The sequence below is a fragment of the Hetaerina americana genome, unplaced genomic scaffold (assembly GCF_022747635.1).
Source record: "Hetaerina americana unplaced genomic scaffold, ioHetAmer1.1.p SCAF_16, whole genome shotgun sequence".
Classification (NCBI taxonomy): domain Eukaryota; kingdom Metazoa; phylum Arthropoda; class Insecta; order Odonata; family Calopterygidae; genus Hetaerina; species Hetaerina americana.
Window position 1 is genome coordinate 1,552,122 of NW_027286719.1, and position 15,876 is coordinate 1,567,997.

General features: G+C 35.5%; 1 protein-coding gene across 2 annotated transcripts; it reads left to right on the forward strand.

The window, feature by feature from the left end:
* The first annotated feature begins 276 nt into the window (after window positions 1-276).
* LOC139686975 (acyl-CoA Delta-9 desaturase-like) lies at window positions 277-4,578 on the forward strand. 2 transcript variants are annotated; one of them, XM_071584018.1, is made up of 6 exons: window positions 277-567; window positions 1,954-2,174; window positions 2,298-2,428; window positions 2,562-2,767; window positions 2,881-3,066; window positions 4,116-4,578. In XM_071584018.1, exons 2-6 carry the CDS (start codon window positions 1,961-1,963, stop codon window positions 4,429-4,431), a joined length of 1,053 nt encoding a protein of 350 aa, XP_071440119.1. In that variant the 5' UTR covers window positions 277-567; window positions 1,954-1,960; the 3' UTR covers window positions 4,432-4,578. The 2 variants fall into 2 exon arrangements, with proteins under 2 accessions (XP_071440119.1, XP_071440120.1); XM_071584019.1 differs by lacking the exon at window positions 277-567 and adding an exon at window positions 1,362-1,520.
* The last annotated feature ends 11,298 nt before the right edge of the window (window positions 4,579-15,876 follow it).

Sequence of the window (15,876 nt, forward strand, 5' to 3'; positions counted from 1 at the left end):
AGAGCTACACATTAAACTCATGAAAAATGTTGCGTTGGATAATAAAAATTATCGTTATGATTTTTTCGTAACCTGCGCGGAAATGAAATGCCCTGAAGCCGTTTCATCATTCGTCAAGTTTCGGATTAGAAGTTCGCGGAGAACCTCCCTACTGGCGAGCCTCTTCACGAATGAGGTGAGGGGCAGACGGCATCACGCCACCTAAGAGGTCACATGATCTCGTCGGGCGATGTACACGTGAGCCGCGCGGATCAAGTCTGCACCGGTCTCCAATATAAGTGGTACCCTTCGCCGCCTAGGTCTCTGATTCCCACCGTCGCACCAAAGATATCATCCGTAAAGCTACTTCTCGTAATCACTGGCGTGACTTGTGACTACAAACTAGCTGCAACTATCTACCGCTCGCACGTACCTTATTCCAGTTATTTATTTGAACAGTTGACGTTGAATTATTGTGCTGAATAGTGCTTCTGTGGTAGGCGTGTTTCAGTGTTGGGTGTTTTCTTTTGGTGTGGAGTTGTTCATTTCGAAGTGGTTACTGGAAGAACATTTTGCGGATTTTTATTGGTAAGTTAATTCCATCATAATTTTTCGACAGGTCCCTGTTAAATTAATAACATTTTTTTAAATATGCCGTGCTGATAGTTGCTACCGCACTTAATCGTTGTGAATTTCAAGCAAATTTTTCCTAATTTTAAGTAGTGTTGGGGGATCTTTATTGGAGCCTGTTGATCAGGTACCCTTAATAGAATGTTTATGTTTTTTCAACCTAACCTCACGGTCCTAATTATTCACATGCCGAAATTAGCTTTCGAGGTTAACAGAGAAGTGCCTAAATATTATCTATCAGGGAAACGAGTGCGACTTAGTTGATACTTATATTACCGCATAAATATAGAACTGAACTAATTCGCTATAGAAACAGCATATTATTTTTTGCACTGTTTCTAATAAAGATGTTCTCGGTATGCAGTATCAATGATCACGGAAATTCATTGTTTGGATGGGGTAAGCGCTAGCGAGGATTACATGTATCTGCATCATTAAAGGCGTTCACATTATCTTAATCTTCATATTTAAGATTATTGTTTGTATTCTTACACCCTAGCGGCTTTATTGAAACAAATTGAGATTTAAGTAATTGTTGGGTCTCACCTTAAGCTCTTTTCCGTAATAGTAGCTAATACAGTGAAGAAAAAACGAAATACCGTTTCCCCGGGCTTTGACAGTTCGTAGCACTATCAGCTGATTTCCGGGATGCATATGTCAGTTGCTCTCTTGTTTTTCTTTTGCTAGCAGAAGCGCCAGGTGGAAGGGGTTGTTATGGTAGTTATGCAATACCTGCGATGCCGGTACAGTGTGTAATAGGTGGTCGCTTAATTTCTCAAACGACAGTAAATGTATCTGTAATTGTGAGATTCGATTATCGAACAAGATGTTCAATCAAGTACTCCGAAAATTAATGGCAAAAGCTCCCAAGTCATGCCACTATTCGATTTCCCATATCAAAAACGTCAATGGTAAGGTTATAACTACGAGTTTTATTCCAATTTCCCTCTGTTACTGTAATCGAGAAGGAAAGAAAAAGCTTAGAATTTCTCAGTTTAATAGGTTGTTCATCATTTCAACTGAATATATTGTACTAATTTTCGTTTGTTGTGCTGACGCTTGTCGAATCTCGTGTTAACCTTCATGAATAATCCCCATATTTTCTAACCCAATGATTAAGTGCACCCATTTTACGATTGGTTTCTATCTGGAATCGAGGAAAATTTCACGATGAATGTATTCCGTGCCTAATATTTTCATACGTTAACGGATCGATGTTTTATAAATGGTTACACCTGCTAAAAAAAGGATCCACGCTTTTCATGGAAAAGAGATTACTTTGTAAATATATTGGACTTTCGTTTGTATCGTAATTGCCTACCTAACTTATACATATTGTTTCAGAGTGATCATGCCTCCAACCATGTCTGTTACCAGCCCCACTGGGGTTTTATTTGAGGACGATCTGGCAGCGACTGAGACTAAAGAAAGCACACCGATAAATTTCGAATTTAAGGCAAAGATTGTGTGGCGCAATGTCATACTATTTGCATACCTTCACTTAGCAGCTTTATATGGACTCTTTTTGATGCTAACCTCAGCAAAGCTATTGACTGTGATTTGGGGTAAGTAGTAAATAATTTTATCTGAGTAATGAACTCAATTAAAGGCTGACTGCTGTTCAAATTTTGTTGCCAAATTTCATTATTTTGAGTTTTGTTAATGTAATGGTGTTTCTCTTCCCACAGCTTTCATATTGTTTCAAGGCGGAGGTCTTGGAATTACTGCTGGAGCTCATCGCCTTTGGTCCCATCGCTCATACAAAGCTAAATGGCCTTTGCGACTCATCCTAATTGTCTTAAACACACTGGCTTTTCAGGTAAAGTAGCTTAGGTTTTATTGTCGATGTTGGCATTAATGGTTCTTGTAATATTTTTTAAGTTACTTCGCTTATTTCGCTGATTCCTGAAATAAATTCAGACATAATGTTTCATATAAATTTTATCCATCAGAATTCTGCATATGAATGGTCACGAGATCATCGTGTTCATCACAAGTACTCAGAAACTGATGCTGATCCACACAATGCCAAAAGGGGCTTTTTCTTTTCACACATTGGATGGCTGCTCTGTCGGAAGCACCCCAGTGTAAAAGAGAAAGGGAAGGGAATTGATTTGTCAGACCTTGAAGCTGATCCTCTACTAATGTTTCAGAAAAAGTGAGTTCTTCTTGCCAATTGTGCTAAAATAGTAAGATTGCCCATGTTGAAAAAATATGTATATATATATTTATGTATAATCATTATTTATGTGAACGTTTTATTTTCTTCAGGTATTATATCCCTTTGATGGTCATAGCATGCTTTGTTGTGCCAACTGTCGTTCCCATATATTGTTGGGATGAAAGTTTTACCTGCTCATGGTTTGTGGCAACACTCTTTCGGTATGCATTCACTTTAAATGCAACTTGGCTGGTGAACAGTGCAGCTCACTTCTGGGGAAACAAGCCCTATGACAAGTAAGTGGTGGATGACAATAATTTTCTAATTTAATCTTCAAATCTCCTTAGCAACTTCGTTTGCTATAACTTAAGATGTCTGTCAAAAAATAAGTGGTTTTCCCTGTGGAGGTAATGAAAAATGTTTTAGGATGTCTTCAACCCTTGATGTTCCATAATCTCAAAATCTAATTGTTTATCATCATTGCAATGTTTTTGCCATATAATTTCGATCAAACACATTACCCCTGATCCCTTTAAAAAAAAATACAATGAGTTAACTGCTTGCTGGACAAATACATGTTTGATCACTTATCACAACTGGTACATACAGTTCTGTTCAGTTAAAATCATTTTTTATGTGAAATATCTGTTATGAGAACAGGGGCTTGTTTATTTTACGACGTATTACCATGAAGCCTAAAATAAAATTAATACTTGACCATCCAGTTATCAACTGCGACCCCTGTGGGGTTAATTGACTGCCATGGGCATCAAATGGTGAACATAGTAAGTTCCTCTGCATATCTCAGTAAACCATTCTCGCAGTCTGCTGAGCAGAATGCATATAATTTTGCTGCTGCCTTGGATAGGAAACATTAATGCATCCTGCCTTATGATCAGTGATTTTATTGTGAAGTGATTGATTATTGCAGCTCTCATGTTTACTGTTCATTGAGAGAATATTTATGGACTTGAGTCTTCAGTGCATTTAAAATTCTCCATGAGGATGGTAATGGTGAATTAATAATGCTACTCCATCTTCAGAGAAAATTTTTTTTTGACCTATTCTTCAAATGAGAGGACTGAATTAACTATTTGAATTCCCACTGCATGAGAGATATTCCTTGAGGCATGGATTATGAGACTTATAAATTAAGTAATTATTTTAAAATTAACAAGTAATCTTTAGTTTATGGACCTCAAGGGAAAAAGTTTCAGAATTTTGGAAAATATTTGAGACAGATGCTTATAGATGATTGATACCCTATGTGTAATAATGCATTTAATTTTGTGCAAGTTTTTCTTTCCACGCATAAATATTTGAACATGATTCCTTTTATTTGTAGGGGTATAAATCCTGCTCAGAATCAAGGGGTTGCAATGGTTGCCCTGGGAGAAGGGTGGCATAACTATCACCACGTCTTTCCTTGGGACTACAAAACAGCTGAGCTGGGTAATTATAGAGCCAACATAACCACAGCATTCATAGATTTCTTTGCATGGTTAGGGTGGGCATATGATCTCAAGACTGTGCCTAAGTCGATGATTGAGCGGAGGGTGAAGAGGACGGGGGATGGAACGCATGAGATTTGGGGCTGGAATGATAAGGACATGTCGGAGGAAGACAGGAGGGAAGCGGAAATAATAGCAAAGAAAGAGTGACTGGCGTGGGAACTTTGCTTCTGAGTGGCATATGCTATAAAGTAAATATTCTGATTGCTGTTTAATTTCAGACCACTGTAAAAATTCTGTATAGACATTAAAAGAAACCTTTGGTGTAACTTAGTGCACAAGGCTATTTCCAAATCATTTTTCATGGATGGTTATTGCATTTGAAGCCTTTGGTCAATTTGTCTCCCTCTTCCACATTAGGGCATTGGTTGATCATCCGTGTTGTCTCTACCAATTGTTTCTTGTGTGTGCGCATTAATGTTACAAGCTACAAAGATTAATCCTAATTGGGCATTTGATACCTTTCATCTCGGGGCTCTGTTTGTACCTCCCGACAGAATCTTTTGGAGGACGTGTAATTTTTTTATACCTTTCATAGGACTCTTAAGTAAACACTGCTCTTAGATGATGCATGCAAAAATATCGAGGAAAATATCTAAATGTGTCACTTCATTCATGCTTAGCCTGAGGCCAACAAGCATATTCGAAAGTACATTTCAACTATATAGTTTTGGTGTTGATTTTAATTATTTTTTTTGGGCCTGAAAATGCTCAGTAGAGTAGGTCTGTTGGGTTCTTAAGGATTGTGTTATTCTATTTATTTAGAGCCTAAGCTAGAGCACCGTGATGCACAAGGAAAAATCAGAAATAGCATTTTTGTTAAATACATCCTAATGAATTGATTGTCTTGGAAAGTTGGAATCTTAGAATGCTTCCGAGAGTGTGTGATGTATGGTACATTAAAAAATGGGTGAATATGTTTAAATGAATCAACATGATAAATGGCATATCAAGAAACATTACCACAAGAGATACAGGATGAGAATTGCTCACATTCTATTAGGCACTCAATTTTTTATCAATTATTTGATTGAATCTGTTAGACAATTATTTAACTTCAACAGCAGCCATTGGCTTGAAATGGTTTCAGCTGGCATTATCAGTGAACGTGGGCTAGGGAATTGGGAAATTGAAAAGGCTTCAATTAAGTAGTTTGCAGTTTTTGTTGAGGAGGATCAGGAATTCAGGTGTATCTAGTGGCCTGTCTGCCCATGGGATCCTGATAGCCACTCTCGGCTTGTCTTTAAGTGTTTTAAGGGTTGAACCGCCAGCGTTGGTGGAACACCCATGCCCAAGGTGGCTCTCAAACTCACTACCCTTTGGGTTGACAAGGGAGCATGCTGCCTACGTGGCTAACCCTTTAATTATCTTATTAGAGTCTTAAGGCCCTGTGTGCTATGTAAAAAAAAGGTCATGAGGGGTGTAGGTATTCCCAAATACACACTAAACTTAAGGCATTTAATGTAATAGACATCTCATGTTGCTGGACTAGGTCTTGTCAGAAGAGGACTGCATTGGAGTTCCTGTTGCTCATTGTATGATGGGTCGTAATGAGTTTCAAGCGGGCAAATCCAGTGATGTTGTCAGCTAATCCAGACAAAAGCAGTTAACTGAAATGAGATCTGAGGCAAATCTTAAGCAAGGTGCACGAAAGTGTCACGTCTGACTTTTACTCGGGAGATGTAAAGAATGCTATCACATTTCCAAAAGCTTAATTTCTGCACTCTTTTTTACCTCATTAAAAAATATTTTCATTGTGCACTCATTTTTTTACATCTGCTGAAAAAATTTGACTCTTTATTGCTCTCTACTCCAAAAATTAAAATTTTGTTGGCGCTGACAAATTTTCATCACTTGCGTAGAATTGCTTTGTGCTTGGAGATATTTACAAGCAGTTCTCATTCTTTCCTGAATCGCTCGTGTTTTAAGAATGGGTTTTTCATTATTGATAATGGTGGCAAGAAAAAATTGTTCAAAATGCACTTTTTATTTTTATATTTTCCATCCCCTGAAATTGGGTTGAGCGCACAACTGATTGCTTTTCTTGAAATGTTCTGCCATTCAGATGTTTTTATTTTGTGCATTTTCCACAAAAGATAATGTTCGACAACGCTTGGAATATATCTTTGGCTTCCTTTAAATTTCAAGTTTGGAAGTTCCTATACATTTTGCTGATCTCTACTAAGGATTATCTGTGGATTTGAATGTTGCTTTGAGAGCAGACCAATTTTAAACAATGGTCAACTGTGCATCAAAATGCTTTTTAATAGTTTGGCCTAACTGTTCCAGCACCCTATATTTTTTTTCCTCGCTAGTCAATTATAACATTTTCTTAATAATCGAAAAAGAGAGCGTGAACTCTTGAGTAATAATCCATTTATTTATTTCAATATAAATCTGACTCTGCATTGTTGTTGTTCATCATAACTTCACTTGGCATTGAATATATTGAAATACTATTTCATAGAAAGACTATAACTTAGTGTGCAATTAATTCAAATATTCATAGCACAGGTCAAGAGAAAGCAACCCTGTCTGCATTGGATAGTTATCATCATAATTGCATTCATCCAAAGCACCAGTACGGAAAAGGGTCATAAATGCATGAGGCTCAAAAATACCAGTATTTAATATTAAATCAATATTGAACTATATTTTTTTGCTTTGAAGCAATTTCTTAATCGGAGTTATTTATTACCTTCTTGAAAATTTTATAGTTAAATATTTTTTCTACAACAGTTGTGAAGTTTTAAGATAATCCTCACTAAATGAATTGCCTTTTATATTCTTATGTTGGCACATATATTGGAAATATTGTTTGCATGTTGCTGTTTTAATGGCGTTTAAAAGGAGCTGATGTGTGGAATTCTGTTCTTCACTTGGAGTTTTCTTTCAATTAGCTCCTGGATGGTTGTAATCAAATTCTTTTATCATGCCAGACTCTTGTCAAAATATAAATGTTGCTCATATTAATGGCAAAAGGAGGCTCTAAGGTACGCATGTAAACTTGTTATATTTTGGAATGTGTGTGTTTCTTTTGGTCTGATCAATTTTTGTTTTTAAACCTATTGTTTTTTGGTTTGTTTGAATTTGCTATGGGAGTTGAATTTTGTTTAGTTTCTCTCCTTTGCACAAAGGAAAATTTCATAAATTGTTTTCCCCATTTTTTGGTCACATGCTTTCAAGTTTGCTCAGGCTTAATCAAATAAATGTTTTACAAATAATGATCTCAAACTTGCTGAGGTCAGTAAAAATGTCCATTATTGGAAAATATGGTTGTCAAACTATACATTCCTATGAAACTCGTTGAAAAATTAATCATGAGCACCCGCTAAAACCTTTTGTATATTATAATAATTGAAGATAGCTGAATTTAATGAATTTGTAAGCCTCAAGCTTTTAAATGTATTGCACTTCTGTGACTTGATGTCGGCAGACATATTTGGGAGTTGTAAATTGTATTGATTTCAATGGGTATTTAGGCAAACAATGTTTAAATGTTGATCATATTAAATTAATGGAGTGTTAATATTTATTTGGTCGTGCAGCACAAAAGTCTGCTTTGTATCAATGTTCATAGTAGCTCCTGTTCATCATTTGGAAGTTGATTTTTTTCCAGTGATTGGGGGACTTGCTTATAATGACTAAATAGGCAAGTTTTGAGTGGAACCGGAAATCAAATATTATATCCTTAATTTAATCATAAAAAATTTATATTCCAAAGCCAAAAACATATTACTTTATTTTTTATTCATACTGTTGATATGATATATGCAATTAAAATTGCATTGATATCCTCATTTTGTGGAGTTATAAATTCCATATTTTTTGGGATGTTTTCATATACTTGGCCAAAGAGGCATATTTGGAAATATAGCCAGTATTAATGGTTTCAGTTGAAGGCATTTTGCCTTAAAAATCATAAGTTATGGTGGAGAGATGATAAAATCAACTTCCAACTATGCTTCCTGTTACGTGGTGTAATCTAAATAAATGTGCATGTATAAGCATATTGTGAAAAATCTAAGAAGAGACAATTATAATGAATGTGCGTAAGTGTATCCATTTTCATTAACTGAAAGAAATTGGAAATTTTGGCAATTAACTTTATTTATTTATGACAAAAATTTATAATTGCACATTAAGTTCTATGGAAAACTTTATCACGGCTGTTACCATTGTGTATGAAATTGACAACAGAAGGAGCATTTATCTTTTGAAATATATACTGTTCACATAAAGCTGTGATATTTTTTAGAATTAATAAAATGTATGTTTAATGATAACTGTAGTTCTATTATTAGATTTAACTTGGGCCTAATTCCTTTCTCCCTTTACCAGCCAACCATTAAACGTGAAAACCTTTGCCCATTTTTTTTTCCTTCTGCCAACTTTGGTTTAAATCCCCATGTTCTTTCATCTAGTTACCAAGTAATAGTGGCTACTGGATGTTTGGACTCTCTTGCAAATTCATCTATTTTTGGCGGTTTATCTCTCTCTTTAAAGAAATATTTCTCTATAAAATCAGAACTAGTGTTATGTGCTTAAAATATTACAACATCAAGCACATTTCAAGCAATTTGGCAACTTTTTCAAGTATCTGTTTAGCATAGGGTGAGGTCTGCCATCCTTGAACGCAGGGAATTAGACAAAACCTGGAGTTAAGCATTAGAACATGGAATTTTGGAGAATTTATGTTATTTTCCTGAGAAATGGATATACCATAAGGAAGAATTGCTTATGTAATTTCTTCATTTGAGTACAACATAAATGGACTATTTGAGCAAATTTTTTAACTAGTGACTTGAAATGTAATCTGCTGCAAGGTAGTGAATTGTGTATCTATTCTGCTGCTTCAGGCTTCATTTCGTGGAAGTATTTCGTGCAGTCTTTTTAATATGGAATTGTGTACGACATATGTGTCCATTGAAGAAGTATTTGTGAAGTTAATAGAGCTGAGCTGAGTCATGACAAAACAACAGACTACTTTCCACTGCATTGCAATTGAGTAGTAATCATGGGGAACTCAATTCTTTGGGTGAGAATATCACAGTGGATACTGTGATATTCTCCATACTATACTATACTCCACGGTAGAAATTATTTTTCGCCATCACAAGGTGTCTCCTGGCATTCTCTTTCATTAACACCTGTTTACAAATTATCACTTTCCTAATGCTGGCAAAAAAATGATTCAAATAGGTGTCATGGTGCATTTAAACTTTAGTCTAGATACTGAAAAATGTGAATGCAAGTCTCCAGAAATACTAGCAAGGTAATCTCTTCTGTAAATGGGATTTTTATTTTAGTCAAACTTCAAATTATTTTAATTAAATCATTATCTGCCCATGAATTTCCAATTGGAAATAATAATAGTAATGATAATAATTTTATTGGTCAGTAAGTAGGCATGATAGACCTCATAAACAAAACATATTGGACATTTAACTTATCAGAAAATCATATGAGTTTTTCCATGAGTGAAAAATTCATGCACAGAGTACAGAGGAGTGAGCCATGAATGCAAGGTTTATTTAAATTTGGCAGAGGTAGTTTTTCTAGCCACCTGCAGCAGTTTTTCAAAAAATTTGAGACCAAAGTTGTGCGAGTAAAGCTGTGATTTGGTTTATCTTCAGTTACGCATGAAGAGGTGGTTTATTGTCATGCACTTCACGTCGTGTGCGAAACATTTAAATGTTTACATAAACCAATATTTATTGATAAATATGCTCTACAGAGTCAGGATATTCATTCTAATGAATAATGGTCATAAGTGTTCTCATGTAGAAGATTAAGTAATAATCCTAATGACTTATTTGTAGGATCTAGACATTTTATATCTGGAGCATAGGCCCAGATTTCCAGGCCAAAATTAAGATGTCTGTTAACAAAAGCATAGTGATTGCACCTTGGGTGTTACTGGAAAAAATACATAAATATTTGCATGTAAATTGTGGACTGGGAGAGACTGTGGGAGCAATCAGCAAATCTTCTTAGGCCATGCTGCTTGACCCATTCCAGTTCATTAAAGTTGTACGCTCTGAAGGTGGTTAAAAGGAGTGGAGTATGCTTGTGGAATCAGGAAGAAGGCTAAAAACATCTCTGCATTTTCCCTCTGAATAACAGTTATGACCGTATGATGCATGTCATCTAATGTGAATGAATTCTGATGAATTTTTTTGAGGTGGTAATTTGGAATGTGATACTTTTCACACTAATTACATTGCTGCTGAAGGATATTTTATGAAATTCTTCCAGTATCATCAATAGATTATAACAATTGGGAACAATCATAGTTTTAGCCATGCTCTATGATTTCAGGTAAATTTTTTCTCCCATTCCTGTCAGTATATTTCATGTTCAAGAGAAGGTAAGTATTTTTATGAAAACAGTTAAATATTCAAGAGGCCTAAAGATAAACAATTATCAATTGATTGTGCTCATGAACTTATAGGTAAGTCTTATGTAATTGGAATGTTCACTTCATTTAAACTCATTTTATTTAGTTTTACCGTGAAAATGTCTTACATCCACTAAATTTGTTGGTGTGATTTTTGTGTAGCTTAAGAGGATGGACATTCTTTAGTCACTGTGTAACATGGAATTATTTACGTGGCAACTCTCAATCTAGCATGAAATCAGCCATGCTTTGAATATATGCATCTTACTCATATATAAATCAAGACTCACAGCTCCTACCTTAGACACATAAATTAAGTTAATGACAGGAGGTCATGAATGGATGACTACAGCTTTGATACTGTCATTGCGAATTTCTGTGAAACAATCAGATGCAATGAAATCACGTAGACAAATTTGTACTCTGGATGGAAGTCATATGATCATCTTCTAAACAAAGTGCCAGACACTGGAAAGGGTGTCTACAAACATGAGGAAATCATTTTTCAGTCTTGAGTGCTTGACACCTATACTTTTTATTTTTATAAATGTTATTAATTTCATAAGAATAAAGCACCATTTCATGATGTCAGACTTTATTAAATACTGAGGAAGGGAACTGGAAATTTTATTTGAAAAATTGTGAAGCATTAAGTACCCTTTTCTTTCATATCCTGATGAGTTTTGCTCTAGTTGCCAATTTTCCTGGATCAGGTTGAATTGTTTCATGCAATGCTAAACTAAAAGTTTGAATTTGACCACATTAAATTGTTGTGTGCATTCAATAATAATAATACTTTATTCATTTTGAAAAATGGTACAACCATATTAAATATCGTAAATATAAATATTATTTAACATATAAACATAAGTTCTTAAATGTGATGAAGATTGTCACAAAAGAATTCATCAAATGAGGAAAGTGGGTGAGCAAGTAACCAGGTATGAGTTGTAAGTTGATGATAATCTACAATAAGTAGTATTTAGATTTGATTTTCCTCTTGTGGTGTAATTATGGATGTTAGATCTTAATTGCTAAGTTTCTAGATTCTCAATGCAGATGCAATGGCTCTTTTGAAAAATAACAACCATTTCTCAACTAATTTCAAACTTCTACTGCTGTTTTTCATGGAGTATTCAATGTTTCACTGTGTACATTTTCCTCTACTCCAGTTTCAGCTCTTATGTTTTTAATTTTGCCCTTCCAAAATTAATGAGTAAGAACCTTTCCCTGTGTGAGAATTGCCCAATTCTGTTCAGAGGTTGGTTTATTTTTGGAAATTCCTGGTTTTTAAAATGTGTGTGCAAGTATGAAATAAGAAATGGTTGGTATGTACTTAAAAAAATTTCTCTTATGATAGAGATTATGACATAAAATTGTGTACATAAAAATCATAAATTTATTACTTCCGATCAAAATATTTGTGAGTCATTATAGATCTTCAAAGCATCTCTAAGAAACAAAAAATATTTGTTCAAGGGTCATGGTTTTTAAATATTAATGAACCCACCACCTCTGCCTCTTGAATTGTCAAATTCATACTGCTATGGGGCAAAATAATGGCAGAAATTCTTTCATTTGTCGCGGTGGACTTGAAGTGAAACATCAGTGGGAAACAATGAAAAGACCCATTTAGTTTAATTTCAGAAAAATTTATTATTATTAATTAAAGTTTCCCAAAAAAAAGCATCCCAGTGAATCAGTACACTGAATATTACCTCATAGTAGTGCATGTGGCTTTGGCAAAGATTAGCTGACTATGTAGAAAATTCAATCAGAAGGGATTCTGGCTCTTTTCGGATAGTGAAGGTCAGTGTAGGGTATTATGTACTTGGCATTGTTTTTGCATCTCCCACTGTTTCTTTGAATCGATCGGTAAAGTGCAATGCTGATGGCAGGGCATGCTGTCAGGGTCCTGCCAAGATTAGTGGACTTGCTTTTTCTATTTTCCAATACTCATGCAATTTGAACAAAAAACTCAGATGATGGAAGTCATGAAGGATGGCATAGGTTTCATGAAATTTTCTTATCGCTAGATGAATTGGATAATGCTGCAAGAAATATGAAAGGCGTACTCGGGAAGGAACAACAGTCACTGAATAAAGATTAATGGATGCCCTGTGTGGAAGTGAAATGAATTTTAAAGGGTGTGATATTTTGAGGGAAATCATTGGAATGGTTAGCCACTGTGGTCAGGAGTTGACAACGCAGAGTTACGTTGTAGGGTTGAATCTGAATGTGAGGCCTAGCTTGTTATACCCCGGTGAATGGTAAGACTGAACAGGTTTGTATAAAGAAATTTGAGAGATGTTTTCAATTAGCGTGACCCAAGCGGAAGGTTACTATCAGGGAAGAAAGCAGGATATAAAGAGATGATTGCAGCTAAAGCTGTGGTTAGAAGTTGGCGTTTAATGTTTGCAAAGAGAGAAATAATTAACACAAATATGGCATGAGATTAATTCAGGAAAAAATACTCGCAATGATTTTGAAAGAAATGGGTAAAAAGGGCAAAAAAAGAATAGACATGGAAGTTGAATGCAAAAAATTAATATAATCACTCTCATGAAAAAAGTGCAGTTATAATCTGAGATTAATGCAACATACTAATATGACCTCATTTTGTATAGATGTACTTCTCCGTCACCATTATCACCAACTAATGCATTTTGCTCACATTCATAATTCCCCCTTCCTACATTTTACGAGAGAGTATTATGAGGATTTTTATAATTTTAGTATGGTATATGAATATTAGCCATATTCATTAGATGGTGATGATGAAGGCAGGGAAGCTGATCATTTAAAAATAAAGCTACAAGTAAAGGTAATGAGCAACTTGTCCTTATAAATGCAAAATTAAGCTTTTGCATTACAGAAACAAAGTACAAAAAAATTCTTATGGGTGAATTGTTTCCTTATGCTTGAAAACTAGTTTGCATGAGACAGGTGGGAGATTGTGATATATAACTGTGCTTTTGTATAAAGGGAAAGATAGTAAGATGGAATGCAAGTCTTTTTAACATAATTATCCTGGACTATCTATTTAAAAGTGGGCATGTATTAGCTATCCTATTATTTTCCATTATTTTCATTCATATTTTTCTTCAGTCACTTTTTATTCTTATTTTATTTCCTCTGACCAAACTACCAAAACAGGTTAAATCTTTCCATTTACCAGTGTGTCTTTCCCATGATTTATCTGAAGATTATATTCCTTACTTCCCTTCCATAGACTACAACATAGACATGGTGGAAGGCTTGTGTGTTCCAATGACCTCTGGAGCTGTGCTGGTGGGAGCAATGACATTTGCTCCTGCTAGGGTCACCCATGCCAAATAGATTGAATGGTAGGAGCCAGACAAAAGGTCTGTTCCTCAGTGAGATGGCTGCAAAGGCCTATGACCCCAGTAGGGTGGGTGTTAAGTGATGGTGTCTTGTTAAAAACACTACTGAGAAAGAATTAACGGGAAAAGTAACAACGGCCGTATATGTATTATGGGAAAGATCAACCCCAGCCGTACTCTTAATGGTGGGCAAAGGATATGGTGAGGGAATATTCGGAGTAAAAAATAATGGAAATTAAATTTAAAAATGACTGTGGGTTAGGATAGAACAAACAATTAAACCAACATACGACAACAAAACACACTCTAGCTTAAGCATACCAGATAGCATTGACCCTCACCCGTTGCAAGCACTAAAACACAAGAGGGCTAACGGGAGATTTCTCCCTATAGCAGCGGCCTACCAATCACTCTCAATAAAAAAAATACAAGTAAATAAACCACACACTCTCTATCTTGGATATATAAATAATATTGACCCTTGCTAGTATCAGACATTCACACACACAGGGCTTACGACAGATTTCTCCCTATGCTAGCACTCACACAATGCCAACACGCTACACATGCCAATCTCACGCAATGAAATGAAAAAAAATAAATACAAATAAATAAGGCTCGCATTTGTTGCCTTGGATATACTAAATACTATTGACCCTTGTTTAGCCTCAACACTCACACACATGGGGCTAACAAGAGATTTCTCCCTATGCCAGCAGCCCTACAGTCACTCTCTTGCTTGGGTATACATAAACGCCTTAATCCTTGCAAATCTCACTCACACAGAAGGGCCTCCCATGGAATCTCTTCCGACATTAGTCCTGTAAGTCGCACTTGAGGTAGGTGCCCAGAAACTGACACAGTGTTTCGATTGCTAAGCAGTCCTCTTCAGAGAAGGAATGATGCCATCTCATGTGTTGTGTCTTATATAGACTGTTTGTTTTGTAATGGTCAAATGTTTGGGGGGGAGGTGGTAGAGTAGGATGTTGAATTGTGTTTTGTTGTGAGGAACCAGAGAAATATTTGGCTGTAGGGTCCATCCAAAACCTACCTTATTCTTTAGGTTACCTATAATATATATATATATTTATATATATACCATAAACACAGTAATCAACCCGGAGGTCGGTATAGAGGTGATGGTAGAGATCACCCAGTACTAAGCCCTATACGGCGTGTGAAAATTCACACATCAGGGTAGGGGGGCCAGTTTCTTTCCCTGTGCCGGTTATGGTTTCCCAGGAAGACCTGGTACCCGAAAAATCACTTTAGCTTGGGTGGAGTTGCAGGTGCCCAGAGTGCCTTGACCGGAAATCGAACCCGGGACCCTCTGGTCAGCAGTCCAACGCTCTACCCACTGGACTACCGCGACCCACATATATACATATATATAATAATTATTATATATATATATATATATATATATATATATATATATATATATATATATATATATATATATATATATCCATATATGACAATAGGTCCAAATGCTGTGATCAGGAGTTCATCATAAATCATTAAGAAAACATACCAAAACTGATTAAATACCTCCTCCTGATGGATTATTAAAGACTTAGAATTAATTATTTGAAATGATCTCTGATAAATATGGTGACACCAATGTATAAAAAGACAATCAATCATTCCATTGTATCATAAAACAATTATTCTCCATTTACAGGCATGCAGGATCTGGTAATATAACTCAAGGAAACATTGAAAATAGGAAAGATTGCACAAAAACCATTACAAAATGATATATGCTAAAGACTTCATGTCCTGAAAAGCTCAGGTTATTCACATAAGATAAGGGGTATAGCTTTATCCCTTCCTCACACTATCTACACC